The sequence below is a fragment of the Emys orbicularis genome, chromosome 2 (assembly GCF_028017835.1).
Source record: "Emys orbicularis isolate rEmyOrb1 chromosome 2, rEmyOrb1.hap1, whole genome shotgun sequence".
In the NCBI taxonomy this organism is placed as follows: Eukaryota; Metazoa; Chordata; order Testudines; family Emydidae; genus Emys; species Emys orbicularis.
In genome coordinates this window covers 1,368,992-1,393,316 of record NC_088684.1, presented here as the reverse complement: position 1 = coordinate 1,393,316, position 24,325 = coordinate 1,368,992, and the positions used below count along the sequence as shown (strand labels likewise).

General features: G+C 61.9%; 1 protein-coding gene across 1 annotated transcript; it reads right to left on the bottom strand.

Annotated features, from left to right (window-relative positions):
- Positions 1–1,503: 1,503 nt before the first annotated feature.
- On the bottom strand, positions 1,504–7,242 carry LOC135874807 (sphingomyelin phosphodiesterase 5-like). The gene is made up of 7 exons (XM_065399742.1): positions 6,349–7,242; positions 5,265–5,337; positions 4,731–4,871; positions 3,923–4,012; positions 3,506–3,569; positions 2,333–2,489; positions 1,504–1,599 (listed from the first exon to the last, which is right to left on the bottom strand). Exons 1-7 carry the CDS (start codon positions 7,240–7,242, stop codon positions 1,504–1,506), a joined length of 1,515 nt encoding a protein of 504 aa, XP_065255814.1.
- Between the last annotated feature and the right edge of the window lie 17,083 nt (positions 7,243–24,325).

The window sequence follows — 24,325 nt, the reverse complement described above, 5'->3', positions numbered from 1 at the left end:
CCTGGGGCAGAGCAGGAGCCGGGAGCTGCCGGGTCACAGTCTGGCCGGGGGAATGCGAAGGGGGCGTTGAAGGGGCTGAGCCGACCCAGCCCAGCCCCGTGGAGGATCCGGGAGGGTGACGGGAGCTCTGAGGGCTGAATCCCGACACCTCCCAGGGCAGGCGGGAGCTGTGACCTCAGCTGGGGGCTGCAGGCTGGGACAAGGGGCGAGGGGGGTTGGATAAGACCCGGCTTTGGAGAGACTGGGCAGATCTCGCCCGGGACTGACGGAGCCAGGCCACAGATTGTGTGTCCGATTGGCCGGGTGCTCGGACCTGGTCCACATGGGAACGTTGGCTGCCCCGTGTCACTGCGTTACAGCCGACTGACAAACCCTGCTGCCCAGAGATACAGCCGATGGCGGAGGTGCCTGGGTCCGGCAGAGGGGACAGGTCTGTAGTGGGGTCGGTCCCGGGGGACAGGCTGGGCAGAGCTCGCAGCCTGGGGCAGGAGAGCTGGAGCCCCGAGGCTCAGTGCAGGGGGCTGCGTGGCCCCCCTGAAGGGAGAGAGGGGCCCTGGGGGCCCGGCCTGCTGAAGGGTTCCTACCAGGGACTGTTCAAAGTTGGGGTGTAGCTGTGCCAGTGGCCAGCCTGCAGCTGCCAGGGGAGATTCAGCCCCAGCCGCCCCCTATCCCCGTTCCCCAGTGCATAGACGCGGGCAGGTGCTTTGGAAGCTTTATTGATTCCAGCTCCAGACCCCACAGGGGCACAGTGCCAAGGCCGGGTGAGCGCGGGGCAGAGGGGAGCCCCTCCTGGCAGCCACGGCTCAGCTGAAGGGCACTCTGCCCTGCTGGGGGACGGACGGGCCTCGCGTGGAGCTGAGGGCTTGCGATGCTGAGCAGGGGCAGACGCGGCCCCGTGGGCCCCACACCAGCTCCAGGGAGCCCATGCCCAGCTAACACCCAGCTCACGGGCTGGGGAGGGGGCCCGAGGGCTGGCTGGACCCATGGAGCCCGTGGCACTGAGCCGGGTGGGGGAGCTGTGCTGTCAGGTGGGGAAGCCGGCTGGCAGCCTGGGAAATAGCCAGCCCCTCGTCCTGCTGCAGTGGGTGAGGTCTGCAGAGGCAGCTCCACACCCCAGCGATCTCCCGTGGACCCCGAACCCAGAACCATGGGAGCTGGGCCCCACTGGTGCAGCAGAGCAGCATGCCTCCTCCTTGGGCCCCCGCCAGCCTGGGAGCCAGGCGCTGGGGCTGTCCCCCTCCTGGGGGCGGTGGCCAGCACAGACCCACCTCCCATGGGACCAGCAGAGCCCCTGGGGGCAACTCTAGCCCCACACAGCCCTGCACAGCCCCAGGGGCCCCTTGGCCCAGCCAGCTCCATCCGGTCCCAGGCCTCGCGGCCTATCCGAGTCCGGTGGGGGGGAGGGCACACGGAGGGGGAGGGCCCAGCCCCACCCAACCCCACCATAACGAGGACTCTCCATCGACCTTCCGCCCCGGACACCGGGATTCACACTCGCTGCTGTCACTGCGGCGCAGGGTTCAGGAGCAGCCGCAGCCCCACAGCCAGGTGGTCCGAGCAGCCAGCCAGCTGGGTGATGAAGGAAAACTTCTCCACCTCCTGGGCAAAGCAAGAGGACAGCGGTGTCAGGAGCACAGCAGGCTCCCCCTCCCCCCGTAGAATGCAGAGGGGGGGGGCGGTCCCCTGAGACTACAGATCCCAGCATGCAATGCACCAGGTCTGGCTGAGCCAGAGCAGTGCAGGCTGGGACTTGTAGTCTCCATGGGCTGCAGCCGCCCCTCAATCAACGCTGAGCACTGACACAGCTCGCTACCCGTTCCCGGCCATGGCCAGGCCAGGCTCCTTCCCCGGCTGCAGGGCAGGGAACAGCCCAGAGCGGGGCCGAGGTCCCAGCCAGCATCTCGCAGCACATCAGGGTCAGAGCCAGCAGAGAACCCAGGCCCCCCGGCTCGGACCCTTCCAGGGAGCCCCAGACCGTGCTGAGTAGCTCTTTGAATCCCCCGCCCCCCGAGCAGCGATTGAGCGAGGCCAGCCCCCTGCCGCCTGGCCCCACGGCACCGTACCACCAAGCCCCCGGAGCGTGGGAGCTGCTGAGAGCCCCCGAAGGAGCCGACGTAGCGAGTGCGGCTGCCAGCCCCAGCCACCTCCCCAGCACGGGCCCCGCAGCCCTACCAGCCCCCAGCAGCTGGCCCCAGAGCTGGGTCTCAGCTGAACCCCCTGCTCTGGGCCCAGCGTCCCTGGCTGGGAGCTCTCCTGCACCTGGGCTTGGGGCCTGCCCTTCGCTCCGTGGGGCCCAGGCTGGTGGGGCCCCGGGGCCCCTCTGGGCACTCACCGTTGTCAGGCTGATGGGGGCGGGGTGCTCGCGGTACAGGATGTAGTCGATGCGGCGCCCTTCCCAGGGGCTCCTTGCTGCCGAGGGGTCGGGGCGGCCGTCCCGCAGGATGGGACCCGCCAGGTACATCCGCCTGCCCTCCTCTTGCTCCAGGGTCCTGTGGGGTGCACAGGGAGCCGTCAGCAGGGTGGGCCAAGTGGGGCTCTGCGTGAGGAGCTTAGGTGGGGGCTGCACGGCAAGGGAGGGCCATGCACAGGGTACCCCCAGTGTCCCATTACCCTGTGCGGGGGCGGAGGCAGCGCCTGCCTCGGACCAGGGCTGTAAGCCCCTCTGCCCCCCCAGAACTACCGGACGCCTCCCTCCCTCCCCTCCAGTTCTCTGGAACCCACAGAGCCCCCGTGCATTTCCCTCCGCCAGTGCTCCGGAACCCGCAGGGCCCCTGGACCCCTCCCCCCTGTTGGTGTCATTAGGCATAACCCTAGGTAACTCGGGAGGGTGGAAGACCACGAGTGTCGATGAAGCCTTCCTGCACTAGACCTAAATGAACCAAAGTCCTTCCATGTTTAAACTCTAATCGACCTCAAAAGCCAGATGCAGAAATTGGAATGTGTAACAGCCAATTATCAGGTGTAGCACCGCTCATACCGGTGCCAAGCGGTAATAATGAGGCCTGCATACTTCTGGCTGAGAGGCAAAATAACAAATCAAAGGAAAGGGACAAGATAATAATTCAAAGAAAAGTTACTAACAAGCTGGACTTATAGCGGCCAAGATGATTTAACTGCTTAAATGTAATTGCTTGCTACTTGCTTAATGTAAACTATTCCGGGGGGGGGGGGGAAGGAGAGGGAAGAAGGGAAAAGCTTACCTGCAAAATGTATAAAAAGAGAAAAGCTGCTTATGATGGTGTGCTTGAACTGAGACGTGCCAGTCTCCTTGCACCGCTTTGAGATCTCAAATAAACTTTGATTGCTTCTCCAACCTGGTGTGTTCGTTGGCGCTGTGCCGGCAACACCCCCGAGCTCTGGAACCCACAGAGCCCCCGTGCATTTTCCTCCCCCAGTGCTCTGCAACCCGCAGGGCCCCTGGACCCCCCCCCCCCCAGCACCCAGAACCCACGGAGCCCCCGGACGCCTCCCTGCCCCCCCCGGAACCCACGGGTGCAGCTGTTACCTTTTCAGCTTCTCTGGGGTCGACACGGCCTCCTCATGGATCTCCAGGTAGTTCAGCAGGGTGCCTGCAGGGACGTGAGCAGCAGTTAGAGCCTCCCCTACTCTGCCATTCCCCCCACCCCAAAATCTTCCTTCACCCACGGGTACCTCAGCAGAGATCTGGGGGGGTGGCAGGGAGCAGGGCTGGGACAGCAGGGGCTCCGGGTCGGGAGGGGCATGGGCAGAGCTGGGGGGCAGGCCTAGGCTAGCAGGGCCTCTGAACCCCTGACCCCCGCTGTCTCACCCTGAGCTCCCAAAGGCTGGGCCCCTGGGAGGATTTGGATCTAGATGTTTATCTGCAGCCCCAGACAGGGTCCCAGCACCACGGAACTGAGACAGAGAGGGCAGCAAGACTGCGCTGGGCCGGCCAGACACGTACCTATGGCCCAGGGCTGGTCCTGCCTGGCCCCCACTCGGCATGGGTCTTGGTACTGGCGGAAGATGTCATGGGTCTGCTCCAACTCATCCCCTGGAAAGAGCCGGCAGAGTGAATGGGCCCATCTGCCCTCCCCCCTCCCCTCACCCACCACTCCCACTGCCCCTCCCCCTCCACTCCTTGTGTGATGAAGCGGGAAATTTCTATAATATTTGTATGATGCCGATGTGTGCCTCAGTTTCCCTCTACACTTTGCTGCTCCTGGAAGAGTGCAGGAGACACAGGTGTGTGTGTGTGTGTGTCACTCGCCGTTGGGATCGGTAATTAACTGCTTGGAGCAAACCCAGATCAACAGAGGGCCCAGGGAGACCAGAGACGTCCCCAGGACTGAACAGAGCAGGAAGCCTGCAGGCGGGACTTGGGACCTGAGCTGGGGGAGAGAGGGGCCAGGTGGCTGGGCTACGGGCCCCTTTGGAGGGACCGAGGCAGAGAGACAGGGAGCCCCAGGAACAGAGTCCATCACGCTGGGCTGGCTCCTGGCTCTGCTGGGCCTTTGCCTCTCTGGGCTAGCTCGCGGGCGTTCATTTCTGCGGCCAGGGGACTAGTCAAAGGCTGCCTGTGTGGCTGTAAATACCCCAGAGCCTCGTGCCCTGCAGGGCCCGGCCCCCTCGTCCCGCAAGGGCTGGCGTGGCTGGGTTCGCTGCAGGAAGCCCTGGAGCAAGCCAGGGTCGCTGGGGCCCCACGAGGGTGCGGCACTCCCCAGGGACGGGTTCCAGGCTGGGCATGCCGCGACACCCTCCCCTGCCCCCACCTGAGGAGCAGTTGTCGAAGTTGAAGTCCCCGCAGAACACGTCGAAGGCGACGACGTCCCCGCGCTGCGCGTGGCTGTCCTGGAACAGCTGCACCCAGAAGAGCCCCTGAATGAGCTGGTCGCAGCGGATCTGTGCATCAGCTGGGTGGGGACAGGGCTTGATTACAGGGGGGCCAACTTCCTCGTGTGTGAAAACCGGACACTGCCCCTGCTCCACCTCCTTCCCTCAAGGCCCCGCACCCCCCCCATCACTCACTGCTCTCTCCACCACCCTCCCCTGCTAGCTGAGCAGGGCTCCGCGGGTGGGGGGGCTGAGTGGGGCAGGGCGTGGCAGGGAGAGCCATGGTCTGTGGGTGGGGGGGAGTGGGGCAGGGCAGGGGAGGGGAGGGAGAGCCGTGGTCTGTGGGTGGGGGGAGTGGTGCATGGCGGGGGAGGGGAGGGGACGGGAGGGAGGGCCGGGCTTGGGGTGGGTGGGGGGGAGTGGGGCAGGGCGGGGGCGGTGAGAGCCTCTGACTGCCCCCTCCCAACACTCACCGGCTGGAGCGTGCAGGTGTGTGCAGTTCAGGTAGCCCACAATCCTCTGCCCTTGTGCTGACCCCAGCTGCACCTAGCACGTGCACATGGAAACGTTGCTAGTTACAAGCTGGAGGGCCACCGACAGGGTCGGGCCCCACACAGCACAGGCCCCATTGTGGGGATGGGTGGGGGTGCAGGCGTCTGGCCAGGGCGATAGTCAGAGCCGCGGGGAAGGAGGGTCAGTTTCAGCCGTCAGAGTAGGCCATGGCTGGGAGCTGGGAGGAGACGACCCCCCTGCGGTTCATGGACCCACGTGTCCGTCACCCCACGGGTGCCCTGGACTCAGCCCTTATTGTCTGGCTGGGGTCCCAGCACCTTGTGGGGTGGGAGGCCGGCTCCCGGGGCACATCTAGACAGCCTGCGACAGCGAGCCCCCAGCGCAGGGTGGGCTCGTCCCCGGGGTCAGAGCTGAGCTCCAGCCCCAGCCATGTCCACACGGCTGGTTGTGAGCGCTCGCACGAGCCCTGCTAGCCCCAGGCTGCCCCGCCGGGAGGCTGCTGCAGGGCTGGGCGGACACACCCTGGGTGACTGTTCCCAGCGCTGGGAGGAGGCAGAGCCCTGGACAAACAGAGCAGTTTCCATCCCACGCTGGGGTCATTGCTGGGGCAGGCGTTTCCAGGCCTGGCTAAGGGGGAGCGAGTGGCCGGGGTGGCAGCGGGGTCAGGTGCCCAGGGGCCCGTTGTCAGAGGCTGAGCGCCCTGCAGCCATCCTGCTGGCTCCCAGCCCCGCTGCCGAGGGCTCTCACTGCTCTCCTGGCAGGGCCGTTCCCGAAGCGCCTGCTCCCCGCCAGGCCCTGTCCCTGTCTGGGCTGCAGACACCCACTCTCCCGGAGCCGTCCAGCTCCGGCTGCAGGCACTGCCCGAGGGGCGTCCCCCCCACCGGCTGAACAAGAGCATCGGGGGGCCCTGCCCCCGCCACCCACTGCTGGGAGCCCCAGCTCCCAGCCCCTGTCTGGGGATCCTGGGATTTGGGGCAGACGCAGGCAGCTGCTGCTTGTGGGACAGGTGGTCCTGGGCACCCCGCAGCTGGGGCAGCTCCTCACCTGCACGGAGAGCAGCCCCTTGGCAGACAGCGCGTCCTCGCCGGAGCACTTGGCGTAGCAGTGGTACTGGGCGGCCAGCACGGGGTAGCGGCTGGCCAGGAAGAGCCCGCTGTTGAAGACCTTGAGGGCAGAACAGCCCTGCAGCCCGTAGGCGCCCACGTCGTACACGATGTGCTCGTAGAAGGGGCTCAGCAGCTGGCACAGGCGGGCGCCCGCCCGCTGGTCAAACACCTCCTGCAGGCACACGAAGTCCACGTCCGGCGGGAAGGGCGCCGAGATCTCCCCGGGCCCAGCCCCTCCGTCCCCGTCGGGGATCTCGATCACCACACTGGCGTCAGGGCGGCGGGCACCGCTCTCCGGCCACGGTGGGCTGGACTTGGTGGCCCCGTACTTGGTGGGCGGCAGGAACTGGCTGGTGAAGCTGGCGCTGGCCTCCCCCTGCGTCAGGTGCTGGCCGATGAGGGCCACGCGCTGTTTGATCTGTCCCAGGTTGCTGAACTTGGCCAGGCCGTTGGGCAGGAGGCACACGTTGGCGCTGATGAAGCTGAAGGCCTTGCCCTTGCCCGGCAGCTCCCACACCTCTGGATGGCGCGAGAGCATGTTGTGTTTGTAGGCGAAGGGCCTGCGGGCAGCCTGCAGGGGGAGCCACAGCAGCAGGCCCAGGAGGGCGACGGGCATGGAGAGGATGAGCAGCAGCAGCAGCAAGGGGCCGGTGACCAGTGCCCGCAGGGGGCAGCACTGACGTTGGCGCCGGTTCTGCTGCCGCTCCGCCGTGGTCTCCCTGAGGTTGAGGAGGCAGTCAGTGGCCCAGTAGCTGGGGAACAGCAGGTACTGGCCCAGGCTGTACAGGCCGCTCAGGAGCTGGTTCGGGAACGGAGACTCCCGCAGGACCATGCTGCACGGCACCAGGGGCGGGGGAGCCCGGGCGTTCCTGCTCCACCTGCCTCCCGGGGGCTCCGGTCAGACCTCGCCACGCCCCGGGGGTCCCAATGCACGGCCCCAGGGTCCTGCAGGGCTGGGAGGAGCGGCTGAGTGACCGGCGAGCCTCGTGCACAGCGCTTCACGTCCGGGGAGGTGCTGAAGGGAGAGAACGGGCAGAAGTCAGCGCTGCCTGGCGGGTGCCGGGCATCACTGGGGGCAGGCGGCGTATGGTGGGCTCAGCCCCACGCCCCTGGGTGAGTGGTTTGGACATTGGCATCTGCCCCTGCTGGTTACCTGGGGCTGATGACCCCAAACACCCCCTGGTGGGCTCACAGACCGGCTGGCCGGAGCCTCCTCTGAACAGGAGTTTGCAGCGGCTCCCCCAGGAGCAGAGGGGGGCAGCGCAGGGCCTCAGCTACAGCAAACGTGGCCTGAGGCTCAGTCCTGCCAGGACAGAGCCCGCAGACGGGGCCCAAGACACCCCCTCCCTGGACAGAGCCCGCAGACGGGGCTCGGGACGACGCCCTCCCTGGACAGAGCCCGCAGACGGGGCCCAAGACACCCCCTCCCTGGACAGAGCCCGCAGACAGGGCTCGGGACGACGCCCTCCCTGGACAGAGCCCGCAGACGGGGCCCAAGACACCCCCTCCCTGGACGGAGCCCGCAGACGGGGCCCAAGACACCCCCTCCCTGGACAGAGCCCGCAGACGGGGCTCGGGACGACGCCCTCCCTGGACAGAGCCCGCAGACGGGGCCCAAGACACCCCCTCCCTGGACGGAGCCCGCAGACGGGGCCCAAGACACCCCCTCCCTGGACAGAGCCCGCAGACGGGGCCCAAGACACCCCCTCCCTGGACGGAGCCCGCAGACGGGGCCCAAGACACCCCCTCCCTGGACGGAGCCCGCAGACGGGGCCCAAGACACCCCCTCCCTGGACAGAGCCCGCAGACGGGGCCCAAGACACCCCCTCCCTGGACGGAGCCCGCAGACGGGGCCCAAGACACCCCCTCCCTGGACAGAGCCCGCAGACGGGGCTCGGGACGACGCCCTCCCTGGACAGAGCCCGCAGACGGGGCCCAAGACACCCCCTCCCTGGACAGAGCCCGCAGACGGGGCTCGGGACGACGCCCTCCCTGGACAGAGCCCGCAGACGGGGCCCAAGACACCCCCTCCCTGGACGGAGCCCGCAGACGGGGCCCCAGACACCCCCTCCCTGGACAGAGCCCGCAGACGGGGCCCAAGACACCCCCTCCCTGGACAGAGCCCGCAGACGGGGCCCAAGACACCCCCTCCCTGGACGGAGCCCGCAGACGGGGCCCAAGACACCCCCTCCCTGGACAGAGCCCGCAGACGGGGCTCGGGACGACGCCCTCCCTGGACAGAGCCCGCAGACGGGGCCCCAGACACCCCCTCCCTGGACAGAGCCCGCAGACGGGGCCCAAGACACCCCCTCCCTGGACAGAGCCCGCAGACGGGGCCCAAGACACCCCCTCCCTGGACAGAGCCCGCAGACGGGGCTCGGGACGACGCCCTCCCTGGACAGAGCCCGCAGACGGGGCCCAAGACACCCCCTCCCTGGACAGAGCCCGCAGACGGGGCCCAAGACACCCCCTCCCTGGACGGAGCCCGCAGACGGGGCTCGGGACGACGCCCTCCCTGGACGGAGCCCGTGGACAGGCCGCGGGGAGGGACTGGCGGGGACCAGGACCCAGGCACGGAGGAACGTTACCTGCTGCGTGTGCTAGGCTCCCTGATGAGTGCCAGTGTAACACACACACCGCCTGGGGGTGGTGTCTGTCCCATCGAGTGGCACCGAGACCACTTAGAGAGAGAGCGAAAACGAGTCTGCTCTACAGCCCTAGCTACGAGCCAGTTGGCTCATGCGCTAAGCTCCAGAGGCCCCAGATTCGATCCCCCCGCCGACGAGCGGGGTCTGTCAGCGTTACACCAGGGCGCCCGCCCATCTCGCCACAGGGACGGTTTGCATCTCCCTCCCCCATGCCCGGCCCCATGCCCCTGCCCTATCACCCTTACCTGGGCTCTCCTGCCAGCCCGGCTTCCTGAGCCCTTCCCTGCTCTGCCCCACCCTGGCCCCCTCCCCGCTCTCCTTCCTCCCCACTCTCCCTTGCCTACCCCGGCCCCGCTCCATCACCCTCACCTGCTCACCCTGCTTCCTGAGCCACCCGCCGGCAACACGGGGGCCCAGCTAACGTCCCTCCATGTTGTCATTTCAGGGGGCCTGCCAGGTGTCATGCAGGCAGCAAAGAGCCCAGAGCAGGGAGCCAGGACTCCTGGGATTTCTCTCCAGCCCTGGGAGGGGAGTGGGGTCTAGTGGCTAGAGCAGGGGGCTGGGAGCCAGGACTCCTGGGTTCTCGCTCCAGCCCTGGGAGGGGAGTGGGGTCTAGTGGCTAGAGCGGGGGGCTGGGAGCCAGGACTCCCGGGTTCTCGCTCCAGCCCTGGGAGGGGAGTGGGGTCTAGTGGCTAGAGCGGGGGGCTGGGAGCCAGGACTCCTGGGTTCTCTCTACAGCCCTGGGAGGGGAGTGGGGTCTAGTGGCTAGAGCAGGGGGCTGGGAGCCAGGACTCCTGGGTTCTCTCTCCAGCCCTGGGAGGGGAGTGGGGTCTAGTGGCTAGAGCGGGGGGCTGGGAGCCAGGACTCCTGGGTTCTCTCTCCAGCCCTGGGAGGGGAGTGAGGTCTAGTGGCTAGAGCGGGGGGCTGGGAGCCAGGACTCCTGGGTTCTCTCTCCAGCCCTGGGAAGGGAGTGGGGTCTAGTGGCTAGAGCGGGGGGCTGGGAGCCAGGACTCCTGGGTTCTCGCTCCAGCCTTGGGAAGGGGTGTGGGGTCTAGTGGTTGGGGGGGGACCCCTGGGTTCCATTGCCAGCTCTGCCCCCACCGCCCTGTGACCTTGGGGTGTCCTTGTCCGGTTTCCCCCTCCCAGTACCGGTGTCCCGGGCACTGACCTGGCGCCTCCCCATTGGCTGCCGTCAGAAGCAGCCACCTGGCCGGTGCGAGAGACCCCCCCGGGCAGCTGCCGGCCCCGCCCCAGAGCCCCCCCTCACCGAGAGCGGCCGGGGAGCCGCTGCCGGGCCGGGCTGAAAGCGAAAGCAGCCGCCCCTACCTGGCCGGGGCCCCCGCCCCGAGCGCTTAAAGGAGCCGCAGCCCGGGGCGGGGGGACCCAGGAGGTGGCGTCCGGGCCCCCCTCCCCGGGTCGCTGGGTCTGAGCCCCCCGCACCGCGCAGGAGTCTGTCCATGCCCCCCCCCCAAGCCCCTGGCCGGGGCTGGCTCTTACCCCGCAGTCACACACCCGCCTGCCGCGCTGGACTTGGGCCGGGACTCGGGAGCAGCCCGGGGGGGCAGGACTGGGCAGGGGGCGCAGCCCGGGGGGCAGGGGCAGCCGCAGGGCTCAGTAACCCTCCCCGGAGCGGGGCGCGTCGCGTCATTGCCCAGGTGGGGAAACTGAGGCAGGGGGTGGGGGATGGACTCAGCGAGCCTGCGCAGAGCCGCGATTAGCGCCCAGGAGCGCCGTGCCGAGCCCCTGCTCTCAGCCAGTCAGCCGGGCCCTTGCCTGGAGGTCCCCGCCTGGGGGTCCCTGCGGGGCCAGGCCCGCGGGAGGGGGGGCGATGCGGGGCCCGCGGCCGGGGGGGGGGGGGAATACAGGGCCCGCAGACGGCCGAGGGGGGGGCGGCGGCGGCGATGCGGGGCCCGCGGCCGGGGCTGCCTCCTGGAAGGTGCTTAACGCCTGGCCCAAGTCGCTGGTTCCCGCCCAGCAGGCGGCCCCGGGGCTCTCCGGGCGGCGGGTCCGGGCTGAGCCGGGTGGGCGGGAGCCCGGCTCTCCGGCCCCCCGGCCCGTTACGGGGGGGGGGGGGGGGGGGGGGGATTGAAATCAGAGGCTGGGGCATTTCCCTCAGCAGCCCCGCGGGTCTGTGTGCAGCGCCGAGCCGCGGCGGGTCCCACAGCCACTGCCGCCGGGCCGGTTATCCCCCGCCGCAGGAGAGGGGCAGCGGGGCCGGGGCGCTCCTGACGGGTACAGGCCGGCGGCTGCCCCCTCCCCAGCAGATCCCCCTCCCCAGCCCCCGCCAGACCTAGCCCCTGCTCCCAGCAGGCCCCCTCCCCTCCCCGGCTTCGCTGTACAGACCCGGGAAATGCCCTGAGGCGCTGCAGGGGAGCGAAGATCACTGTGGAAATCCCCGAGGGAAGCTCATGGAAAGTGAAACCACCCAACTGTACCTGGCCTCTGCTTTCTGGGGGGGGGGCTCCTGCCTCCCCCTGCCGAACGAGCCCCTCCCCAGCCGCAGACCCCCCCGGACAGGGGTGCAGGGGCGCCAGGGGCAATGCTGCAGCGCTCTGGGGCGCTGAGGGTGCCAGTGTGGGGAGGGGACGGCCTGCTGGCTGGGGTCACGCCCTGGCCCTCGGGGGTGGGGTGCGCGGTACTTTGCAATGAAGGTTTCTGTGCATGGGGGGATCGCTCACTTCCTTCCTTCTGCAGGCCCAGCCCAGCGTCCCCCACAAGCTCCCCGGGTACCCCCTTCCCAGCCCCCCCATTCTGGGACTCCCTGCAACCTCCTCCTGCCAGAGTCTCTGGGTGCCCCCCTCATCCCCCAGCTACCCCCATCTCCAGCAGTGACACCCTCCCCTCCTTGGCCAGGCTTCTGGGGCTGCCCGTGGGAGCGCGTGGGGAGGAGGCAGGTGGACGGAAGGGGCAGGGGGTGAGTGGAGGGGGGCCGTGTCCCCCTTTGCCAGTGGCTGGGCCCGGCTGCACCCAGATCCAGCCCCCCCTCGTGCAGCCTGACGCTTTGCAGCATCGTGGGCTATCAGCAGGGCAGGAAGGAAACCAGCAGAACGGAGCCTCCACCACCAGAGGAAGTCACATCTGAGCTGCCCTGGCCAGCACCTTCCTCTGCTCTGCCTCTGAGCCCCTGGGGCAGGAGGTGCCTCTGCCCCCCCCCCCCCCGTTACACAGGGAGAAGCTAGCACAGCCCTACAGGGAGCCAGAGCCGCCAGTGCGGGCCCCTAGGAGAAGGATGGGGCAGGCCTGGGACCCCCTGTGGTATCCGAAGGTACCGGAGGGCTCCCATCACGCCAGAGAAGGGCCAGCAGTGATACTGCAGTACACTGTGAGTTAACCCTCCAGCCGGTGACATGTTCCCCATTCGACAGAGGGGAAACTGAGGCACAGGGCGGGATGGTGACTTGCCGAGGGTCACATGGCGAGTCAGCGGCAGAGACAGGGCTGCAGCTGAGCGCTCCCAGTTCCCTTCTCAGCCCCCAGCACATCCTTCCACCTTCTTCTCAGAGCCTCACGGAGGCAGGTGCAGTCTAGTTGTCTGACCACAGCTGTGGGAAACAGGAACTCCTGCACTTTGGCTCCAGTGCTGTCACTGCCTCCGGCTGCAGCCCGGGAGCACCCGCGCAGCCGCAGGGCCGAGCGGTGACACTCCAGGCCGGGTCGCAGCTCTCGGTCAGGATGAGGAGGGACGGCTCCAGGCCTTGTGCAGAGCCGGGTGAGGACTGTTCCATAAAACGGTTTCCCATCAGAAAACGCCAGTTCGTCAGTTGGGTGGGAGCAGGTGGGTTTGAACAGAGCTTGCCCTGGGGCAGTTCTTCAGGTCAGGACGGACTTTCTGGTCCAATCCAGAGCAAGAGACAAGCCAACAGCCCAGTGCCAGGAATGCAGGCACTATGGGATCTCTCTGTGGCTCTCTGGCTGGTCTCAGGTCTGCCCCAGTGCAGAGCGGGACATGCTCGTCCACCTCAGGGGGAGGTGAGGGAGAGGGAGGGCTCACTGGTCGATGACGCTGTCTGACGCCCCAGGCAGACGGGTTGTGTTGAACAGGAGTTCTGCCTCCTCAGGAAAGCGTGTCTGGAACGCCAGCCCTGGTCCCGCACTAGCCTGGCGCCGAGCATGCTGCAGCCTGTGGCTGTCCCTGCGCCAGCGGCTGGCACTGGAAGCTCTGAGCAGGGATCAGGGGCTTGGCTCTGAAGGGTTCACAGGGATGGCCAATGCCATTTAGTCAGCAGTGTGTCTCCCAGACCCTGCACACCTGTACCTAGGGTTCCCCCCAGCACCTCCCCCCCAGATCCATGCACCTTGAGAAGGGAGCAAACTCCCCAGGAGGCCCCCTTCATTTCCCCCTTTGCCAGGGCCGGCTCCACCATTTTGGCCGCCCCAAGCAACAACAACAACAACAAAAAGCCGCGTGGACTGTGCTGCCCCAAGAATGGCTGGAATGCCGCCCCTTAGCACGTGCTTCCTCCGCTGGTGCCTGGAGCCGGCCCTGCCCTTTGCTGTCGAACAGGAAAGTGTCACCTACCGGATCCCCCTGTGTCCTGCTGCAGCGTCCAGGGAGCTCTTCAGATGGGGCCTCCCAATCCGTCTGGAAAACAGATCGGGTCTGTCAGTGATTGCAAGTGACTCTCCGAGAACCCAGCCGGCCCAGCCACAGCACCATGTGTCACGGCACCAAGACAGGCCACCCATGCTTGCCAGGAGCAGCAGGAGGCAAGAAGGAGAGCAATAATTTCACAGTTCATCCGTCTGCCTGTCCATCCCCGCACCCGTCTGTCCATCCCCCCGCACCCGTCTGTCCATCCCCTACACCCCTTCTGTCTGTCCATCCCCCCACCCGTCTGTCCATCCCCCTACACCCATCTGTCCATCCCCTACACCCCTTCTGTCTGTCGATCCCCATATGCCCCTTCTGTCTGTCCATCCATACACAGCCCCATCTACCTGTCCATCCGCATACGCCCGTTCTGTCTGTCCATCCCCCTACACCCATCTGTCCATCCCCTACACCCCTTCTGTCTGTCCATCCGCATACGCCCCTTCTGTCTGTCCATCCATACACAGCCCCTATCTACCTGTCCATCCCTCCCACCCATCTGTCCATCCCCTACACCCCTTCTGTCTGTCCATCCACATACGCCCCTTCTGTCTGTCCATCCATACACAGCCCCATCTACCTGTCCATCCCTCCCACCCATCTGTCCATCCCCTACACCCCTTCTGTCTGTCCATCCCCCCACCCGTCTGTCCATCCCCCTACACCCATCTGTCCATCCCCTACACCCCTTCTGTCTGTCGATCCCCATATGCCCCTTCTGTCTGTCCATCCATACACAGCCCCTATCTACCTGTCCATCCGCATACGCCCGTTCTGTCCATCCCTCCCACCCGTCTGTCCATCCCCTACACCCCTTCTGTCTGTCCATCCGCATACGCCCCTTCTGTCTGTCCATCCATACACAGCCACTATCTACCTGTCCATCCCTCCCACCCATCTGTCCATCCCCTACACCCCTTCTGTCTGTCCATCCACATACGCCCCTTCTGTCTGTCCATCCATACACAGCCCCATCTACCTGTCCATCCGCATACGCCCGTTCTGTCCATCCCTCCCACCCGTCTGTCCATCCCCTACACCCCTTCTGTCTGTCCATCCACATACGCCCCTTCTGTCTGTCCATCCATACACAGCCCCTATCTACCTGTCCATCCCTCCCACCCATCTGTCCATCCCCTACACCCCTTCTGTCTGTCCATCCACATACGCCCCTTCTGTCTGTCCATCCATACACAGCCCCATCTACCTGTCCATCCCTCCCACCCATCTGTCCATCCCCTACACCCCTTCTGTCTGTCCATCCCCCCACCCGTCTGTCCATCCCCCTACACCCATCTGTCCATCCCCTACACCCCTTCTGTCTGTCGATCCCCATATGCCCCTTCTGTCTGTCCATCCATACACAGCCCCTATCTACCTGTCCATCCGCATACGCCCGTTCTGTCCATCCCTCCCACCCGTCTGTCCATCCCCTACACCCCTTCTGTCTGTCCATCCGCATACGCCCCTTCTGTCTGTCCATCCATACACAGCCACTATCTACCTGTCCATCCCTCCCACCCATCTGTCCATCCCCTACACCCCTTCTGTCTGTCCATCCATACACAGCCCCATCTACCTGTCCATCCGCATATGCCCGTTCTGTCTGTCCATCCCCCCCCACCCATCTGTCCATCCCCCTACACCCATCTGTCCATCCCCTACACCCCTTCTGTCTGTCCATCCGCATACGCCCCTTCTGTCTGTCCATCCATACACAGCCCCATCTACCTGTCCATCCCTCCCACCCATCTGTCCATCCCCTACACCCCTTCTGTCTGTCCATCCACATACGCCCCTTCTGTCTGTCCATCCATACACAGCCCCATCTACCTGTCCATCCGCATACGCCCGTTCTGTCTGTCCATCCCCCTACACCCATCTGTCCATCCCCTACACCCCTTCTGTCTGTCCATCCACATACGCCCCTTCTGTCTGTCCATCCATACACAGCCCCATCTACCTGTCCATCCGCATACGCCCGTTCTGTCCATCCCTCCCACCCGTCTGTCCATCCCCTACACCCCTTCTGTCTGTCCATCCGCATACGCCCCTTCTGTCTGTCCATCCATACACAGACCCATCTACCTGTCCATCCGCATACGCCCGTTCTGTCCATCCCTCCCACCCATCTGTCCATCCCCTACACCCCTTCTGTCTGTCCATCCCCCCACCCGTCTGTCCATCCCCCTACACCCATCTGTCCATCCCCTACACCCCTTCTGTCTGTCGATCCCCATATGCCCCTTCTGTCTGTCCATCCATACACAGCCCCTATCTACCTGTCCATCCGCATACGCCCGTTCTGTCCATCCCTCCCACCCGTCTGTCCATCCCCTACACCCTTTCTGTTTGTCCATCCGCATACGCCCCTTCTGTCTGTCCATCCATACACAGTCCCTATCTACCTGTCCATCCCTCCCACCCATCTGTCCATCCCCTACACCCCTTCTGTCTGTCCATCCCCCCGCACCCGTCTGTCCATCCCCTACACCCCTTCTGTCTGTCCATCCCCCCACCCGTCTGTCCATCCCCCTACACCCATCTGTCCATCCCCTACACCCCTTCTGTCTGTCGATCCCCATATGCCCCTTCTGTCTGTCCATCCATACACAGCCCCTATCTACCTGTCCATCCGCATACGCCCGTTCTGTCCATCCCTCCCACCCGTCTGTCCATCCCCTACACCCCTTCTGTTTGTCCATCCGCATACGCCCCTTCTGTCTGTCCATCCATACACAGTCCCTATCTACCTGTCCATCCCTCCCACCCATCTGTCCATCCCCTACACCCCTTCTGTCTGTCCATCCCCCCGCACCCGTCTGTCCATCCCCTACACCCCTTCTGTCTGTCCATCCCCCCACCCGTCTGTCCATCCCCCTACACCCATCTGTCCATCCCCTACACCCCTTCTGTCTGTCGATCCCCATATGCCCCTTCTGTCTGTCCATCCATACACAGCCCCATCTACCTGTCCATCCCCATATGCCCCTTCTGTCTGTCCATCCATACACAGCCCCATCTACCTGTCCATCCGCATACGCCTGTTCTGTCCATCCCTCCCACCCGTCTGTCCATCCCCTACACCCCTTCTGTCTGTCCATCCCCATATGCCCCTTCTGTCTGTCCATCCATACACAGCCCCTATCTACCTGTCCATCCGCATACGCCCGTTCTGTCCATCCCTCCCACCCGTCTGTCCATCCCCTACACCCCTTCTGTCTGTCCATCCGCATACGCCCCTTCTGTCTGTCCATCCATACACAGCCCCATCTACCTGTCCATCCGCATATGCCCGTTCTGTCTGTCCACCCCCCCTCCCACCCATCTGTCCATCCCCCTACACCCATCTGTCCATCCCCTACACCCCTTCTGTCTGTCCATCCGCATACGCCCCTTCTGTCTGTCCAACCATACACAGCCCCTATCTACCTGTCCATCCCTCCCACCCGTCTGTCCATCCCCTACACCCCTTCTGTCTGTCCATCCCCATATGCCCCTTCTGTCTGTCCATCCATACACAGCCCCTATCTACCTGTCCATCCGCATACGCCCGTTCTGTCCATCCCTCCCACCCGTCTGTCCATCCCCTACACCCCTTCTGTCTGTCCATCCGCATACGCCCGTTCTGTCTGTCCATCCCTCCCACCCGTCTGTCCAGCCCCTACACTGTCGATGTCTTTCTGTCCATACATCCCCATACACAGCCCCATCTACCTGTTCATCCATCCCCCCCTCCACCCACAGCTCTCTGTCCGTCTGTCCCGTGCACATCCCTCTGTCTATCTACTGCTACTCCTGGCCGGGCTGAGCCTCCCCCTTGGCAGTGAGCAGCTCCCAAGCCAGAGCTGCCAAGGACACCGAACAGGGAGCGGGGGCAGAGACAGGCAGAGCTGCTGGGGCCCATGCAGCCCGTCTCCTGGGTGATGCAGGACCGTTCCCTGCTGCCCGTGTGCGTCCCAGGGCTGGTGGGCAGTGCCCAGGCTCGTGCCCCTTCCCGTGGGAGCTCAGCCACGGGATGGCTCTGACCGACCCTGCCCAAGACCGGCCCAGTCGTGTGCCAGGATCCTTCTCCCCCCATCCCTTCCCCTCCTGCAGCAGGTCCCTACTGCTTCCCCCAGGTCCCGCACAGCACAGCTCCTGCTGGCAGCCCTGCCCTCCCCCCCCACTCCTTACGCTCCACCCTGGCCTCCGTGCTGACAGCTCCCGGAGTTTCCTTCCTGCACACCTGACCTTGCCCCTCCGGATGTCCCAGCACCTGGAGTACGGCCCAGTTAGCGCTGGCCTAGTGCCCCCCCAGCTGCCCCTCTGGGGGGAGGGGGGGGCCAGCTGCAGGGTGCACACAGCTCTGCTCCCTGCCCAGCCTGCGCTGTGCTGAGCCCACCGCCCCCTCCCTTTCCGGCTCCTCGCGTCACTGTACAGCGCTGTGCACGTCCGCAGCACCGGCACAAGAACAGCAGGTGGGGAGGAACGGAGGGCACAGGGGGGGAGGAGCCATCAGCTAGGCAGGCCCCAGCCCGGGGAGGGGGCTCTGGCAGCCAAAACCAAGCCGGGAGCCTGCAGGCAGCCAGTACAGATCCCAGGGCACAGGGTTACATACCAAGGGACAGGTTTCAGAGGGGTAGCCGGGTTAGTCTGTATCAGCAAAAACAACGAGGCTTCTCCTCGTTATACCCAAGGGACGATCAACAGGCCTCCCCGTTCTGCCCCCGGGCTGCGAGAGCCATTCTGGAGCAGCAGGGAGCTGCTGGGAGTGGGGTGCAGCGAGCTAGCCCACGGCCATGCAGGTTTCTGGGGGCCCAGGGAACAATCTGAAACGAGGCCAAAATAATGACCGCTGGGGTGAGGGGAGGCTGCCCGCTCCGGGCATTGGCACCCAGCACGTGGGATCGCAGTGCCACTCAGGTGGGCCTGGCCACAAGGGTCACGACAAGGCCACTTGGGTGGGAGGCCCTCAAATGCGGGGCCCTCAAATGCGGGGCCAAGGGCAAACTGCCCCTTTGGGCTCCCGGGTGTCCCTGGCAGCCCTCTGCAGCGCACACAGGAATGGCCAGACTGGGTCAGTTTCCTGTCTCTGACAGAGACCAGCCCCGGCTGCCTCAGGGGAAGAAGTCCGAGATACTCTGCCCCATGCCGCCTCCTTCTGACCCTAATCACCAGTGAAGGGCTGAAGCCCGGAGAGGTCTCACCCTTAGCACCAACTCCTTTCACTCCAATCCTTTTCTGAATCACGCTAAGTTCTTGACCTCAACAGCTTCCTGTGGCAGTGAGTTCCACAGGCTAATCGCATGTGTGAACACAGCTTTCCTTTCATCAGTTTGGAATTAGCCACCTTTACATTTTCCCGGCTGTCTTCTGTTATGAGCTAGGGAGAACCAGAGCTGCTGCTCTCCCATCTCTATCCCATTCATCATTGTATCACGTCCCTTCTTGTTCAAGTGCTAATCCTCAGAAACACTTAGATTCAGCTCTACTCAGCACCCCCTTTATTTTGATTTCACTAAGATACCCAAGGGCCTCAGACCACTTAATGTGTTTCTCCTCACACACCGCTATGGGGCAGGGCAGCACTATTAGCCCATATTACTGAGGCATAGAGAGGCTAAGTGACTGGCCCCAGGTTGCTCAGGAAATCTGTGGCAGAGACTTGAAGCCAGGTCTCCCAAGTCCTCAGCTGGTGCCACCCTTCCTGTGCATCGCCCTGCCGTGGGATCCCACCTTAACGCTGGTGTGTCCCCACCAATGCCTGCATTTGCAGAGTGCTGAGCTCGGGGGAGACGAAAACACTGAGTGTGATGGAGCGTCCCAGGCTCACCCCCATCTGGGAGTGTGTCCCAGGGGCTGTGGATTCATAGGGTTTAAGGCTGGAAGGGACACTACGATCACGTACTCGGTAGGGCCCAGGCCGTTCAATTTCCCCTGGTACCAGCGGTGATTTTATATTTACTTCCAGGTCATTGATGAAAACACTGATTGGGGTCAGGCCGAGAAGCGATCCCTGGGGAACCCCATTAGAAACACCCCCCCTTTGGTGAGAACTCCCCGCCGATGACCACTTGCTGAGTGCTCTCCGGTCCCTGGTTCTCCAGCCCCGGACCGTGTGTCCCCTGGATAGTGGAGCGCTACATTCTCGGTCACAATGTGGCACGGCACAACGTCCCATGCCTCAGGGTCTTACCACTAGGCCATTGTGACGTTAGGAGTCTGATCTAATATCTCATTGGACGGTGACAGGGCCAGAAAGAGTTAATTACCTCAAAGACTGACCTGACCCAGGGCCGAACTTTAGAGACTGGTTAGGAAGATCTGTAAATGAACAGAGCTTTGAAATGCAGCCTGTATTGTTAGAGGTAGAAGGGGAGATGTTTGCTCAGGTCTTGTGATGTAAGCAAACAAGTCTGGTCTATTGCTATAGCTTTAATTCAAAGATCAAAAAAGGAATATTAACATGTAGGAAGATACTTGAGTGAAATAGTATTATTGTCTCTATGTCTCTTTGAAGGTTGTGGTACCTGCATCTGAACTGTGTAATGGATAAATTACCCTGTGCTAATTGCCAGGATGTTTGGGAGAAGGAGAGTTAAGCCTATTGTTTTCTCATGCGAAAGGCTGCTGGAAATGTATAAGAACCCTGGGACACGATCCTGCTTCATCTCAGATCTGCTTTGGGTTTCAAGAGGGGGAACCCTTAAGCCATAAGGATTGAGATCCCCAGTCATTGACTGGAGTCACCCTGAATATGAACATTGGACTATAACCTATGGACTATTTCTAAAAGGACTTTTGGCAACTACAAGCTCATCTCTGCTATGCATCTGAACTCAAGAGTTGAATTCAAGTCTGTATGTATATTGATCTTTTAACCAATGCTTACTCTCTTTTCTTTTTTAATAAATTTTAGCTTAGTTAATAAGAATTTGCTATAAGCGTGTCTTTTGGGTAAGATCTAAGTTATCATTGGACCTGGGCATGTGGCTGATCCTTTGGAATTTGAAGAACCTTTTCTTTTATATGATGAGATAAGATTTTCAGTAATCATCATCATATCTGACGTGTGTGTCTGGACGGAGGCCTGAGGCTGGGTCTGTGCTGGCTTGGTAAACTAAGTATTGGAATATCCACCAGCGTTTGGGGTTTGTCTGCCCCGTTCTGTTTGCAGTTCACCCTGATTGAGTGAGCTCAGTTGGCTCCTATGGGCAGTGTCGTCACAGCCACGCAGCCGGTCTGGCTAGAAGATGCCCTTGGTGAGCTGGGGCGGCTGGACTCGGAGTCCAGGTCTCAGTTAACCAGCCTTTGAGCAGCCTGGGCAAAATTCACCTGTGCCAACAGCTAGCACCAGGACAAGGGAGTGCTTCTATCCGCTTGAGCCCTGAGGTGCCAGGGGCCGGCCCTCGGCACAGGGTGGATTTCACCAGGAGCCCAGCGAGTATCTCTCGGCCATTCGGAAGTTGCCAGCCAAGGACTTGCTGTGGCTTTGCTAAGGCTGAGCAATTTGGCAGGCTCAGGGAGCAGCCGAAGGTGCTGGCACAAAGCGCTGGGCTGTGAAGGTGTCACATGTCGTTCCAGGGAAGAGTGAATCACTCCTTGTAGCTGGTGCTGCTCCAGCTCCTGGCAAGCTCCAGGGATCAGCCCCTGCTGCTGGGAGCCGCCAGACCCTCCCCTGGTTTTCTTCAGCATCCGAAGGGCTTGGGAAAAACCCACCCCAGATATTGGACAGTTATTTATTATGTGAATTGCAATCGTGTGTCGGAGGTCCTGCCCTAGCCATGCCCCTAGTGTGCTAGGTGCTGCACGGACACAGAGCGAAAGGAGTCAAACTCCATTTGATTTCCAAGGCCAAGGCCACGTTCCCAGGGCTGCTCTGGGCAGGGTGTTAGGAGAGGAAGAATGCCGTACAAGCAAGGTTTTGAATCACAGAGAAGGAGCGTGGTCCAGTGAGCCCTGGGCTCTGTTCCTGGCTCCGCCACTGACCGGCTGGGTGACCTTGGGTGAGTCACCTCCCATCTCTGGGCCTGTAGGGGGGGAACCATTGCAGATTTTGGTGGTGGTCGTGGTGGGTGGCAACTTTAAGTGTGACTAGAGGCTACTTGCTCACCTGAAAACTCTTGTTTTTTGCAGATAACTTAGATACAGTGCCCCGTCAGATAATAATGTCTAATTCCTATATAAAGAAAGAAAATTAAATAAATATTAGACCCACTCAGCTCTAATACTAACATGTTCAGACATCTTGTGTCAACTCACTTAAGGGACACTGGTTAGGTTTAAAAATTTAATGTCCATTCTTTCTTTGTTACTAACTCTTGAATACAACAATTGTAGAAAAATCTAGATTACTTCCCAGCACTTTTTTGCAGTTCTCCAAGCATGGAATAGATCATTTAACTTTTGGAAACATCCTAGTAGAGCAAGGCCCCGTGAGTTTATACTGCACCTGCCTGGGGCTCTAGGGGTGTTACCCCACTACAAATAATAGACCAGAAACTGGCTTTAAACAGGAGTGAAACTGACACTGTCAAGTCATTTTCATAGTATTGCCAACATCAAATGTTCAAAAATCATGAATCAGGCTCACCAAAAATCATGAAATTGGCTTTAAAATAATGAGATTATGCAAAAATAATAGATTTGGGGATCTTTTTATGTACAATCTGCTTTTTGAGCCTTTTGGGTGCACTAGGGTCATATTTTGAAGCTTTATCCACAGCCACAAGGGCTAGAAACTGACTTTGTCTTTAAGAACGAACGCTGAAATAATCACATATCACTTGCCTCCAGGAGCTGGGACTTTAAGCCAAACAATAATTATCATGAGACTCATGACAAAATCATGAGTGTTGGCAACACGGCTTTCACTTCTGTTTAAAGGCTAGTTACTTCCCAGAAGGCTCTTAAACACAACACTACAATGCCTGAGTTGCAGTTCTCACAGGAGAATATTTAAAACCAAACACCAAGAAACTTCCACATTTTAAAGCTGAGAAAAAAATTGAGACTTCTGAGGTATCTCAGGGCCACTGCAGGCAGGAAAGGAAATAAAAAGGCACAGGAGCTTGGGGCAGCTTTTCCTCTTGAAAGAAAGTTGGAGGGTCAAATCTTCTAGCCCTTAATCCAGTAAAACTTCCATTGCCATCAGCGCCTCCACGCACAGATATTAACACGTGCCCCATAACTAGACACGTCATACGTAAATATCTGAGCTCTCTTATCCAGAGTTACACACCCTATACACATTGGCTCAGAGACTGGAGTGTCTGGCATATTCTGAACAGTGCTGAAGACAGATGGTGCCCAGTGAACACCACAAATCAGGACAATAACCGTCGACTTTATGGACTTTGTGGATGCAGTTTCTGTTCCTCGTTCTGGAATTGGCCTGAATACAGCTGAGCTGAAACGCTAAGAATTTGATGTATAATCACCTCTGATACTCATACGACACTTTCTCATTCCTTCCTTTTCTCAAACTTAGAACAAAAAAATGACAAAACAAAATGGGTTTCCGTTAAAATCTAAAATTGCCCAGCAGGCATTGCTGTACAACCCAGCCTGCCACCCACTGGCTGCTAAGTGCTCTCCTCTCATCTGACTTTCTTTCTTCATCCTTTCTGACCTCTGTGCTGCTTTTCATACTGTCAGCCGTGACCTCCTTCCCGATTGCCTGGGCCCGTGGGCTGCAGGCTCAGAGAACTGGCCTTCTTGGCTTTGCTCCCATCTGAGTCCTCTCTTTTGCAGCATGCAGCAGCGGGAAAGGTTGGTGCAGTGGATAGGGAGCTAGCCCTGAGAAACCTGGGGGCTACTCCTGCTCCCCCCAATGGACTTCCTGTATGACCTCATCTAAAGACTTCCAGATCCTTAATGTAATTCCCAGCCCTTTCTTATCTCAACCACAAAACCCCAGGGGCACAACCTGGGAGAAGCACCTCTCTGCAGAACGCACATTCCACACTCATTCTGGGTGGTGAAGAGCTCTGCCTGGGAGCGCCCGGCGCCCTTGGGCCTGTGTTCCCCCATCTAACCCTTCCTTCGGACAGTGCTCTGAGCTCGGTGGGGGACAGTGCTGTAGGGAGCTAGCTCCTAGCACCGGCTGGCGTGGGTCCTATTCCAGACAGTGAACAGCGCCAGTTACCAGGTAGATCTCAGCCAGTCTCTCTATGCTGTGCGAGGAACATGGGCACTGCCAAGCGGGATGAGCCCAGCGGCCCAGCCCAGGGCAGGGTCTGTCTCCTGGTTGTGTGTCTGTCAGCACCCAGCACACCGGGGCGCTAGGCACTACGGCAATACAAACAATGCATAATAGTTGTAGAAAGTGGGGCACCGATACGCTGCCTCGGACATTCTGTCCAAACCGCAGGGAACGGCTGGCTGGTGCAGGACGCTCCCTCTCCCAGACAGAGGCTAATGGAACAGGATGGTCGTTTTATTCACGTCTGGTCCTTTTTCAAATCTGGATGTACCCGTGACCTCCCCAATATCTAGTGGCAGAGAGTTCCGCAGGCTCACAGTGTGTTTTGTAGAATGGTCTTTCCTTTATCAGTTTTACGTTTGCTGCCTCCCCTTCTCCCCTTGCTCAGGGTGGTTTTTAATAGAAAGAGATTTGAGCCCACAATACACAATGGAAAACGCAGCCCCTTGGCCCCTGCCCCCTTTGCAGGACAATAGCACGGAGAGGACAC